The sequence below is a fragment of the Oryzias latipes genome, chromosome 17 (assembly GCF_053564925.1).
Source record: "Oryzias latipes strain Hd-rR chromosome 17, Olatipes_Hd-rR_3.1".
NCBI classification, from domain to species: Eukaryota; Metazoa; Chordata; class Actinopteri; order Beloniformes; family Adrianichthyidae; genus Oryzias; species Oryzias latipes.
This window is the reverse complement of record NC_136253.1, coordinates 4,772,220-4,785,545: the sequence shown is the minus strand read 5'-3', so window position 1 is coordinate 4,785,545 and position 13,326 is coordinate 4,772,220. Positions and strand designations below refer to the sequence as shown.

Genomic DNA, 13,326 nt, shown 5'->3' with positions numbered 1-13,326 from the left:
AACAGACGGGGAGCCTGTTTAGGGTGTACCCCACCTTCACCCAACAGTTGCTGGGTTGGCTTTTGTGACCCCAAAAGGGATGGGTTCTGAAAATGGACCAATTTTTTAGAAAATTCCGGTGCCCTTTAGTAGGCGTGTGGAATCCCAACAAAACAGCCTTCTGCAGACAAGTGAGGATCTAAAAGAATGAGTTCACATGATTTGAAGTTAGACACATTTTAGTCTTGGTTTAATGTTCATTCTAGTAGATTTGATTACCATAAAATGTGATTTGGCTTTTTTAGTATCTAATTAGAGAGCATGAAGATCAACATGAACAAACTGAACACAAACAGTTGACTGGCATTGTAATTCAGTGATCCACATATGTCGTTTTTTCACTGGAAACTCATTGTGGGTCATTTAGCATACATTTCTTATTGGTCACTGATTGAAACTGACCAGCTAATGTTATAATAACTCAGCAGGTAAGTAATGCGTAAATCACAATAACAATATTATTCCTCAGTCAGGTATAGTGTGTTTGGAAGGTGATGTGGATAAAGATTTACTAAAGCTTTCTTTGTAACAGCAGGATCGAGTGGTGTATGCTGACGGTGCGTTCAGGTGACGGGCACAAAATAGAAATTTCCAAGTCCAATCAGACAAAGCCTATGAATGTAACTTTACCAACTAAATTCTCCAGAAACTCACAACATTTTTCATCTTCTGATTTGAATTTGACTTTAATGCAGAGAAAACAATAATTTCTGAGAACTTGAGAAGTTTGTTTATTTGGTATGAGATTAAAGTGTGTTGGCACATAATTCCAAAAATCCAAGAATAAATGGCATATTCGCGGAAGCTAATAAAATAACATGATTATGTTGCAGTGTCTCATTAGCCAGCTAAAAACAACATTACAGAACAGACAACCCCATTTTCTACAAGATGTACCCTTTATTTTTTGGAAATGTTTTAGACGGACCACCCTCCTGCACGAGTTAAAGAAGCTGACAATGTATATTTTATTGCAAAGACTAAAATTCCTCGAATAAAATGTGGGAAATCAGCACAACACTTCTCAATTCTCCAATTCTCTCCTAAGGAGGTGATGTGAGATGACTCGCCGGAGCTGCTGAAGCGTTACCCCTCAGGCGTACAAACCACCATAAAATAATCATATTAGGAAAATCAAACAACTGGATGCAGGATTTACTGAGGCCAGCATGTTTGGAACTTTAAGGATGGAGAAACACACTTGCTCAGAATCTGAATTAGTGCATGTAGATGAAGCAAATGAGCCAGAAGCATTCATTCTGCAATGGCAGAAACTCCGTAAAGGTGATGCTCTGAAAATGTGGCTTGAAAATATAACAAGTGACTTTTTTACCTCTCTGAATAACTAAATTATTCAAATATATTAGTGTGTTGTATTGGTAAAAAAACATCTTTAATGAGACATATTTATGCACAAAAACTTGACCATGGTGATTGTGTTTTATAATAACAATAATCAGCCTGACTCTGGAGAGCAAAAACATAAATAAATGAAGCTGTAATGGAGGAACTTGAAAACTGTAGGAGGTGTCTAACTCCCACCTCTTCCCGGGAAGCCGCTTGGCAGCTTAAATTAGAAATGTCTAGTTCTACTTGGCATCTCAAAGGTGTAAAAATATGTATCTGTGAAACAAAAGTACCTCATCCTTTGCTATAGCTCTACCCAGAGGAACTGAAGGGGTTTTGGATGATCAAAACCGTCATCACTCTCACTTTTTAATCGGATTAAGGCGAGTGAAAGCACTCAAGTGAGAGTTTATATCAGGTTACAATATGTAAAGAAAGTTAGTGTGACTGGATTTCTGAGCAAATGCAGCTGTTGGGATTGGTTCCCCGCTCGTTCTCGGTGTGTTTAACTCCTCTGTGTCCCACTGAATGACTTCCCAGCTCAAGAGATATTAAATAAAAGATTTTGAATGGCTGTCAGGATGGATGGATGGATATTTTGTTATTCTGCTCCATTCAGTTCACTTCAACTGCCATAATTGGGAAATTTAGAGAAGGAAAAAGTGAAAAAAGGAGTAAAAAATTGTATTATCTGAAAAAACCCTTTGATTTTAAAGAATTGTTATTGCTAGATAGACATAGTTCATTAAATACTTGAATTAAGAGGATAATAAGGTAGTTTTTAGAAGCCTGTGGAGTACACAAGAACCTTTTGACTTCTTTTTCAAACACAATTTTTTCATCAGCTCCTGATTCACAACAATTTGAGTGAAGAAATACTTAGAAATGCAATTTTAAGCTTAATTTTATTTATCCATCATCAGAAAACCCCCCACAGTTTCCATCGGAGTGGTTCTTCACCTGTTTCCAAATGTTTTCGTCTGCTCTGACTTTTAGCTTCAGCGTCTTCATCTCAGGCGCTGCCCTTTCTCCATCCATGATCTTTCTCCAGACTGACGTACGCCCATGTACCGTCGCCATCCGCCCCGCACTCTGCATTATGACAACTTAGGCTGGAATTCAGCCACTTTGGTTTTAAGTGCCACCATAAATCCCCATTTTCCCCAATCCAATACATCGATGTCACTAAATGATCCATAGCCCTTTCACACAGTACAACTAATACAGTCTTCAAAGCTCTTAGCCTTTCATTCTTCTCAATTACCACTCCCTTTCCCACACTCTCTCCTACTCCCGCTCCTCTCCTGCCTCCCTCTATAACTAAATCCTCTTTCTGGATTTTTCTCTCCATTTCGTCAGCCTTTACTCCTTTCTCTTCCCTCTCTCCTGTTGCGCTCCCCCCTTCCCCATCCCCTCGGCTTTAAGATTGGTCTCCCTCTGCTTCATCCTCTTCCTCCCCGAGTATGTTCCTGCTCAGCCACAAAGCTGCATCACTTCTTCTTTTGTGGTTTCCTTAATTCCCATTCTGCTGTCTCTTTTTCCATCTGTCTCTCTCTGGTCGCTTTTTCGCAGCTTCCATCGCTCTCTCTGTATCCTCACAGTCGCTCTGTCTATTTATAAACACACACACACACACACACACACACACAGTCCTGCTCCTTCACTCACACTTTTTTCTCCTCTGTTCTCGCAGCACACACGATTTTTTCCTCCATCTCCCATGTACACACTCCCTACATCTCTGTCACCCTCACTCCTTCCTCTCCTTTCGTCTCCTCTTCTTCGTTTTCACTGTCAGTGCTGCTGTCAGAGAAGTGTCAAGCAGCCGTGCAAGGCCCCATCTTTCCAACATCCACACTCAACCAAACATAAACATGAAGTCCAAATATGAATGAAAGCTGCACAAGCCTCAGTGACCCGGGGACGCCCTCTGCACTCAGAAACCACAGACACACACCATGCATGTGTATGTTTAGCATTTTTCCTCCAAAGTTTTTGTGTGTTGGAGCAGAAGGGTTTGTTTGTGTGCCGCGGTGTCATTCCAGAGATGACTGATTGGCGTTGTGAGATGTCAGGACAGCTGTGCGAGGCTTGAAACACACCATCATTCACGACGAGCCGATCTCCTTCAAAATCTCTCTGTCTGTCTCTATTTTTCACTGAGCGCCCTCTGTTCTGGAGGGCAAGTTCCACAAAAATCGAAGAAAGAAATTTTGGATCCTATCCTAACACAGAGTCTGATCTCTGATTCAAAAACACTCAATATTTTACAACTTTCAGGGCGAGTGCTTTTGAAATCACTCATTTCTGCAACAGAATGTGCTGCAGCTTGATAACCATTGTTGGAGGTGACACCAGTAATTTTCTACTTGTCACAATCTTGATAATGTCCGCTGGCAACACTTTTGATCCTGAATGGGCTGCAAGATGCACGTGTTTGAGGGAGGTTCACCTGACAGGGAAGGACAAACAAGAGACGGCAAGAATGAATGAAGTGGGAGCTTTCAGATGAGAGATTTTTCACCTTTTTTTTAAGTTAAATGAAAAGTCCCCTGAAACTTTTCATAGTAAATTAAGAAAGACTTCAGGATAAATTAAATGACGACTCATTTTTGTGATACGTTGAAGCAAAAACAAAAAGTGCAGAGAGTTCCTTGGCCCTGCAGCATGTCTTATAAGGTCAAATAAAATGTAAATAAATCAATAGCTCCCAGAAGTTTTATCAAGATGTTTTCTGCATGTGCTCCACCATTTGGTTGAGCAGGCAGCTATAAGGGTTAGGCAGGGCGAGATTATGGTGCAAAAATCAAAATTGTTCCCGCCTGTTTTCCAACCAAGCGGCTTCTAAATTGCTGAAACCTCACTAAAGATGTGCGCATCCTGGACTGATGAGGATGCAGGAAAGAACTTCCGTGCTTGTTTGTGAGTCGCTTTATTCGTGGTTCATGTTGGCGCTGAGAGGACGTTGGGGCCAGAGGTTTACCCATAAACAGAGCGGCTCAGATGCTCGTGGGTTTTTTCCTAGTGTGGGGAAGACAATTATTCATTTTTGAACGCACAATTAAAAGTCATTTGTGTCAATGTGATAAAAAAGACAGCCCCAGTGGCTAGCATTACATGCAGAGGACTGTAGGCCTATGCGTGGTTTGCATAGCAATTCAGGTTATGCAGGACAATACTGGAGCCAAATACATCATATACATCAAAATAGCAAATATCGGCCAAATATTCGGCCTTGGCCGATTGTCAGTCCAAGGCCGATTATCGGTCGACTCCTATTTCAGATCTTTATCCATTGGAGATCTCTGTGCAGAACCTAGCCTGGTGGATGTTTTGGACAGTCTCTACACTTTCCTCCTTGCGATTTAATGGCTATAATTTCAAATCTGACAGTTCTTGTACAACAACAAAAACTAATGGAAAATAGCACGACTAAACCTCTGTCTTTGTGCTGGGTGTCAGAATCCTTCAAAGCTGTGATGAATCAAAGAAGAAAACTGTAATTTGTGCCCTCGTCTTGCTTTTAATGAGAAATTAACCCGCGGTATTTTCATAAATGCATTTTGTCTGGAGAAAACTCAGAGAAAACAGCAAATATAATCTGCATGTCTGTGACAGAACACAAACTCTGGGCTTTGGTGTGAAGCACATTCACCATATTTACCAGGCTTCACATCTTTACTTTTCATCTCTTTGTGTAAAGGGCACGCCGTTCTCCTATATGGCTCTACCTGCAGTATGGATGTAAATCTAACAGTGCAAATATGCCCAAAATAATATACTTCCTGTTTCTCCAGGTTGTATGAAAAAAATCAGACAATTCTTTTAATGGAGAGGCAGTTTGATACAGGAAAGAGTGACAAGTCTTCATAAATACAAATCCTTGCAGGTGAAATAGAAAAATATGTGTTTTTTGTGTTGTGATTTTCTTCTATAAATCACATTCCTTTACACTACACTTGTTTCCTTTCTTTGAGTCCCCTAATTCCAGTTTGGATAATCTGTTCTCAGTCGGGCTGCTCTCCCATCCTTTTTCTCAGTAGCTTTGCTGCATCCTTTTGATTCTGCTTAATCCCTAATTATGAGAACACTGCCAAAGCATCAGGACAACACAGGCATTTCTGTATCATATTGAAAAAATGCATAATGCTGATATAATTAGTTCACAAAGAGCTGAGAAAAGAAGATTCTCATGAGCAGCAGCATTTATTATAAGCAGATCTGAACTGGAAAGCTGGGTGGTGGGACAGAGCTATGACTATTGCTTTTGGGGCAGATGGTGGTGAGAGCAACCAGAAAACTGGTGAGGCAAGAATATATGTGGGGGTTTGCAGAAAACATGGATAGAGCTCGCAAAGAAGAAGCTATTGTTTCAGAATATACTAATTTAGGACAAAGGGGGGCAAACTGGGTCTATGATTTTCTCCAAAAAGAACATTGCAAATACCTCTCTCTCTCTTTTTTCTGCTCATTTCTCCTGTTTATCTACAACTAACAACCAGTGAGTCTGAGTTCCTGCACTGCTCCCACTATCTCCATTTTTCTGTTTGACCACATCCCTTAATCTTCTCCTCGCTCTGCCTTTTATTGTCGACTGCTGTTGTTATCGCCGGCTAAATCCGACCCACGCTATCGTTTACTTTCTGTTGTGTCACTCCCAGTTGCAGATATGTTGCAGCTCCCAAACAATGACACCTGCACATGAATAAACTCCGTCACAACACGCACAAAATGAGAGCAAACGCACTTGCAAGTCCCCGGATACATGCAAACGCACACATTTACAGGATCAGGATGGAAGGGAAGAATGAGAGGGAAGAGGAGAAACACACTCGCAGTGTGTCTCCAAACGCACACACACACACACACAAGCAGTCTGTTGTCGCACCAGGACGTTTGCATATGCAGACACAGGTTTAGGCCTCATAAAGAGACAGCAGGCAATGTGGCACAAGTATGACACAAACACAGCACGATCCACACACACACATAGAAGAAGATACACACAAATGTACACACACATGCCACATATGTCAAACTTTCAAACTGCTACCACAATAACCACCTCATGACAACTAAAAGCCTTGGCTTCCCACAGAACAGCCTCCAAGCCCAGCAAGCGTTCCTGCACAAACGCAGCTCTGCACATTGCCAAGCACAATAAATTAAAAGTCCAACACTCAATTGTGCAAAGCCCAGAATGCACACACTCCCAAACAGCAGAAGAAAACATTCACATACTGCCTGCATCCCTCACCTGTCAGTTCCTCGGCTCCTTTGTACCATTGGATCTTAGCAGGGGGCTTGCTGCCAGTGCTGGTGCAGGTCAGGGTGACCGTTTCACCCTCCATCACTGCATCCTCAGACCCAGAAATCTGAGGTTTACTAGGCACACCTAGAGAGAGATAAAGCAGAATATTTAATAAAAGAGCTAGTAAAAATGGAAACTTTCATGTGGCAGGGTTCACCTTTTAGCTAGAAGCATCAAAAAGGAAAGGCCAGCTGCTAAGCTGCAAAAAGAACTGCAGAGTATTTGTTGTTTTCAGTAAAAGTGAAGGAAACGAAAAAAAGAAAACAGACCAGCTTGAATTTCTCTGGTCAGTTCTGGAGGCTTGGATGTGAAGCAGGCAGGAAACAAATAATGATGTACAGTTGCAATGATTTGCACCAAAAAAGGTTCATAGTTATTGCACTGGAGCTCAAATGACCTTCCAGGGTATCAACTGCCTGTATTATTAACGCTTGTCATGGCTGGTGCACAAGAATATTTCTGTTTTGCTGACAAGCAACCAATTAAAGCTTTGCAGATAGTGACTGTTTCAGTCTCACTTGGAAATGCTGAGGATACACTTCAGTTAACCTTTCCAGAAAGCAGAAGCGGTTGGATGACTGGGGGATTTGCATGTTGGTCCTCCAGTGAAAGTCCTTAAAAATAATGTTCCATTTTGAATTTAATTTCCATCACCTGATCAGTTAACATTTAAAGCAGTATTATAACTGCACTGGGAGCACAGCTGCCAGCACAAACTCTGTGGTTTTGTTCTTCTGGTGTGTCTAATTTAGTTTTTCTCTTTAACCACTACAAATGAGCTAAAAAAAAGAAAGAATCCTGTCTAATTGATTTTTACAGAGAAAATGCCATATTGACCTATTAAGTGCATGAATTCATTTTTTACAACAATTTCCACCATTTTTTGGACAAAAATCTTTTCTGTTAGTTTGTAATAAAATAATTCATACTTTTAGTGATAAATGTTCCTCTTCCACTTATATGGACAAAGAAATTTTCATGACCAATTCAATTAATTTGAGAAAATAAATTTGATAAATTAACAGATATTTTAAAATTTCAAAATAGTAAATTGGCATCAAATTAACTTAATTATTTGGCGAGGCTACCCTCAAAATTAAACAGAATTTCTTCCATGATTTTATTTATTCAGTTTTTTTGTGGTGTTTCAACAATTAACATTCACCCCGTCAATCTCATCTGTAAGGTAAAAACATTGACTGAATAAGATAACTGGACTGAGCGACTCCTCCCTCCTCCCAGTACCCCCGTACTGTAAATTATTCAAGTTATAAACTGATCAATCAGATGCCTCAATGAAAGTAGGTGTGCTGGAAATCAGAAATTGACAATAAGAAGTGATTGTTTGACATTGGGGGGCAGCAGGCTCAACATACTTGTATAGAGGCATTGATTGGTCAATTTATAACTTGAAACACTTGCAATAAATAAAAAACAGAATGAAAAAAAGTACATATTAGCAAGAACATGTTAAATCAGAGCGAATTCTGACCAACAGAATGACTGAATAACAGCTGTTAATTTCTCTATAACTCTATGGGGATTTTGGCTTCTTGGTGCCAGCTGTTACTTCCTGTCTGGAACACAAGGGGGGAGGGGGTCACTCAGTCCTGTTCTCTTGTATAGTCAATGGTCCCACAGCCAACGTTTGAAACATTTGCTTGACGGGTTCTCCAGAGCTCACTTTCAGTGGTAGAGGTGTGGGCACACTCCTGATTGGCTAGACTGGTTGCCGTAGAAATGTTGACTTGGACCAGGGATTGTGTTTAAAAAATGCTTTATTTTTTCACATTTTTATGCAATCTTTTTGTTCCTGCTTACTGTCGACACCTGGCTCCAACATGGAGGCGTCTGCATCGCAAAAAATGGGATATGGACTTCATTTGTTTGGAGCCAGAAGTAAACCATTTTCTATGGGTGACGTCACACTCAGTTGGTCAATTTCTCACTTACAGTCAATGTGTTGAACTTACACTTATTCTCTTTTAAGGAAGTCATTTTTGTGTTACTGCTCTGTAGCATCATGTCACAAAAAGGTCCTTTGAAACAACACAGCTGAATGAGCTCAGCAAAGCAGCTTATTTAAAGACAGTGTTGAAGTCAAAGGGACAAAGGAGTCCCCATAACAGTATGAGAGCATGCAGTTGAAGCATCTTGGTGGTTGTTTTTTTATAATTTAGTTTATCAACCAACCCCTGAATATTTTGTGTCACTCTTGTCCACATTTACTTGTAAAAAAGACTTTGCGATCAACAGTCAGAGGGCCTGACTATCATGGACGGCCATTTTTTATATGCACTGGAATTTGCTTTCAAACACCAATCATTTTGTTTTCAAAGTGTTTTTTTACTCCATAAGGTAAGGGCGACCACTGGTTTGATGAAGTGTTTCCAGTAATTCACCATAGAGATCTGTTTGCAGAAAGATGAGCAGAGTCAAAAAGGCAAAGCTCTGAATTTACCACTCAGTTTATGTTCCTAAACAACCTATGGCCATGAACTGTGTTACCAACGAGCGGTTAACCCTTGTGCTATCCTATGACCCCACCCTTCCATTGACGTGTTCTCCCTACCATGACAAAGGTGGATAAAGGTGGAAAGATTTCATGTAATCCATGGACACCAGTGAAGATCACAAATCATTGAAGAAAAAAGGTTCAGAGCACTGTCTAGTGGGTCTAGATGACCCAACACCCAACGTTAAAGTGCCTAGGATAGCACAAGGGTTAAGATCACAGATGCGGTGAGGGGAAATGAGCTTCCTTATGAGGTTTCACTTGGAGATTGGGGGTGCAAACCTCAATCCTGCAACCATGAGTGGAAATGTGACCCCTCCACATCAAGAGGAGCCAGCCTGACAAAATCACCACCTTTCTATTGAGTGGTTATGGGCTTGTCTACCCTGGGAAAGGCCTCATGGCAATCCACATAGACTTTACAGACATAATTTGAGTTGTCCACTAAGATGGCACTTGATCGTTTTTACGCTATAGTAAAATAAACCTACCATGCATCAATCCAAATGGCATTTTCCAATATTAATATAATCAATGTATCTCTTTTTGAAACAGTTTCAAATGGTATAGGATAATTCAATTAACATTCTGCCGCAGACAGATGGATCTGGCTGGATCGTAAACTAAAGAATAACGAGAAAATGTGGCTGTTGCTAGTTTATGAATTCTGTGTATACTATTTACTGTTGGTGTAGTATCTTTTACAAAAGCATATACTCTAGGCAAAATGCAGAGAAGAGTTATTCCCTACATGCTGAAAACAGATGTCAAAATTCAAGCCCCGAGCAAAAAAGTTGGAAGATGCTGAGAAGTGCAAACAATCTCCTTTCTTATCTGGAGCTTTAAACATTTTCAATACTGTTGAAGTAATTCAACAAGATGAAATCTGTTTCTGCTGGGTTTTTCTATACTAAATGATTCTCTGGCTACTGCTTTACGGCCAAACACAATATGTACCATATTCCAGAGAAGCATTTATAGAAACATACTGTGGTCTCCTACTGTCACATTTTCCCCCCGTTTTGTGTTGCTTCAGAAGAAGGTCAGACTCGGTGGTGCACTCGAGTCTTGTGACAGAGTTGGAATGCTAACCACATCTTTAGTAAGACTTCAAAAACATGACAGAAGCTCCCCGAAGAAAATGATAAAATCCTTCATTAACTTAACATTCCAGCAGCACTTGTGGCACTCACATTAAGTATTCCAACATTTGCAGAGAAGCCCCAAATGGCACAAGGCTGCCCACTGAGAATTTGTAGAAATGCAATTAATTCAATGACACTAATATTAATGTGTTATCCCTTCAAAGTGAGCAGGACTCCTGCATTTCCCACCATCAACCTTGGCATTTCTAAATTTTAAATAAGTCTAATGAATACTACGTGCCAGTTCCTTTTCAGTGCTCATGGTCAATTTTAAAGGTCAAACAAACATTTTTGTAAAAACAACTAAATCTAGAATGCCACAACATATAGTTTTTTTGATATAAAGCCTGAATAAAATTTAGGCTGACTTTGTAAAATATAAGTGAGACTGAGGACGAAGAAGAAAAACAACCTAAAGATGATTTAGGGAGGCCACTGCAGCCAAGCCAAACCCCAGAACCTTCCCGGCCAAACCAAAATCCTCCCCCCTTGTTCCAGGTGTGATGGTCTGCAGCCATCAGAAAGGGTGCATTTTTGCTTAAGTACCACTTTAACTTGAAGCACAAGTTAAAATTAAAACAAGTCAAACTGGAAAGTGAATTTTGACATCCACTTCTGCCAAATTTTTCACAGTCCAATTTTTCTTCTCCATCACAGTTGAAGGCAAAAGGAGAAAGCCTTCTAAACGCGTCCCTCTCGATCTGGAGCCATTATAAGCAGCACTTTTCTCCAAGTGCTGGCATGGTCTGTTGCCATCCTGCGTTTTGAAATTATGAACATTTGGTTTGCCGTCTCCACTAAACTGCCATCATGTGCATTAAGGCAGCAAAAGAAGGTAATGCCTGAATAAAGTGATAGAGAGATAAAGCAAAGGAGTCTAAGACAGGAGGTTACAGGTTTATAGATCTGAGAATGAAGAGCAAAGGATTGCCAGACAGAAAAAGATGCCGTGCCATTAAGGGACAAGACGGTTGCATTGATGCATTTGTTGACCAAAAATTTGCTCAGTCATTAAGCAAAGATAAATGTGTATGTGTGAAGCTCTAATGCAATTCAGTGCTCAAAAAGGTGACATATTGTAAATTGCATAAATTAACAAGGCAGGAAAACATTAAAGTCCCTCTCCATTCGTCTTTTGAGCCACAATGGAAGCATTTCCAGAGGTCTTTTGATTATGATTATGCCATTTTAAGCCAAAACAAACAAAAAAACGGTGTCATTTTAATCAGTAGTTGGTCAGGAGTATTGAAGCGCAATAAGCCCGCCCCCACTTCCCGTCACCCATAACTGGGAGTTCTCTCTCTCCCGCTCGCTTACAGCCCCTCACACCTCCAACTTAACTTTACTGCTGCAACAAAAATGGTGAGCAACAACGACATACATGGATCTAAGTGTCAAAAGGTGGATGAATGGAGAGGAGCAGGAAGCTTGTGGACAGTCAAATGGAACTTCTACATCACAAATAAGCTCTTTTTCAAACAGCATCTTTTCACCTGTCAAAGAAACAAAGAAATGTTCTCTATGTATGTCCGCCATCATCAGAAGAATGGCACAAGCACATGTAAAAAACACCAAAAAACATGATTTTATTTGAGTACGTCTCAAAAAAAAGAGACAAAATTCTCTACAGATACGTTGTTTATGTTAAGCAAAAAACAAACAAAAAATAGTGAAAAACATCATAGATTAAACATTTTTTACCATTTTTTTTGTCCTGTCCAACAGCTGGGCAAACAGATGAGAGCTGAAGGCCTCTTGTGTTGGACATATTTTACTTTAACAACAGCGGTTATGACTTTTCTGACAAACCAGAGGTATGTTTGAGTAAACCCCTTTTGTAATCGAGGCCCAACTTTATTCATTTTAATAATATTTGAAAATCTTTTGTGTTGGAGCGGACGGAAAAGGAAAGAAGGGAAGAAGAGAGAGGGATGTTAGAGAGGGGGGGGGGTGGTAGAAGGGTGATCATAAGGGGGGGGGGGGTGTAAAACCATGAAGCAACTTAAAGCAACAAGTTGCTGGGTGTTTATCATTACGGTAAGGTTCAGATGTAATACAAATCTCAAAGGGTGGGGCCTGTCCTCACACACACTCAAATATTATCAACACACCTGCTAGCTGCAAAAATGTTCACATGTCAACATGTCCACAATGCAGATAGTGTTCACACACGCATACTTATGCCTTCAAACCAACTAGTGTGAAATATTTCATTCAATCACACAAAGTATTAGTGCAAAGGTGAGCTAACACCTGTGCTCAGGTGAGTGTTTATGTTCTTCTAAAATGGATGATGGAATGTAAAAAGAAGGAGGGAGAGTTCCCAGCCACCCCCACACCAAGACCATTTTTTAATGCAAATATAAATAAAAAGTGACATTTTGGAGCTGGGATCATTTAGGAAGTGTCTGCCAAGCCAAGCATCTCCTAAATGGTATATGGATTCCTTACACTTCAGACAATAACAGTGCAGAGAAACATATTCAAGTCTGCAGAAACATAGCTGCCATCTCCATTATGACACATGATGCTTTTTTGAGAAGACTTATCTGTGTTTTTGCTCCCAAACAAAGGCTCAGAAATAGTACAGTGACAATGTGTTCCCCACTTATTCCTCTTAGTTGAAACAGCCAAGTGTCACTGGACGTCCATTGGGATGTGTATTGTCAAATGCATGGCTAAATGATGACACAAATGAACACAAATGATGGTTTTCTCGTGCTGCATGTGGTTAGACCTCATCTCCGGTCCTTTGTGATGTGGGGATACATAACAACATTTGATTTTGAGTTTTAGCATTCAGAGGTTAACATAAAATCTGCAATTTCTCCACAGTTTGACAGTCCCTGGTTGTATGAAAACATGATTTTGCATTTAGGTTAACGTGGTGGAAAACAACTGCAGAGTTGTCTCTAGTTTTAGCACTAAACTGCCAAACTGTCACATTTTGGACTCGTGCACAAATGGGC

The 13,326-nt window shown here is 40.3% G+C and overlaps 1 protein-coding gene across 6 annotated transcripts in view; it reads right to left on the bottom strand.

Moving 5' to 3' along the window:
- The window catches only part of cadm3 (cell adhesion molecule 3), a 121,327-nt gene that overhangs the window by 26,703 nt on the left and 81,298 nt on the right, over positions 1–13,326 (bottom strand). For all 6 annotated transcript variants that reach the window (XM_023964910.2, XM_023964905.2, XM_023964906.2 and 3 more), the window contains exon 5: positions 6,644–6,781. In XM_023964910.2, the coding sequence (XP_023820678.1) occupies positions 6,644–6,781 (138 nt within the window). The remainder of the gene's footprint in view (positions 1–6,643; positions 6,782–13,326) is intronic.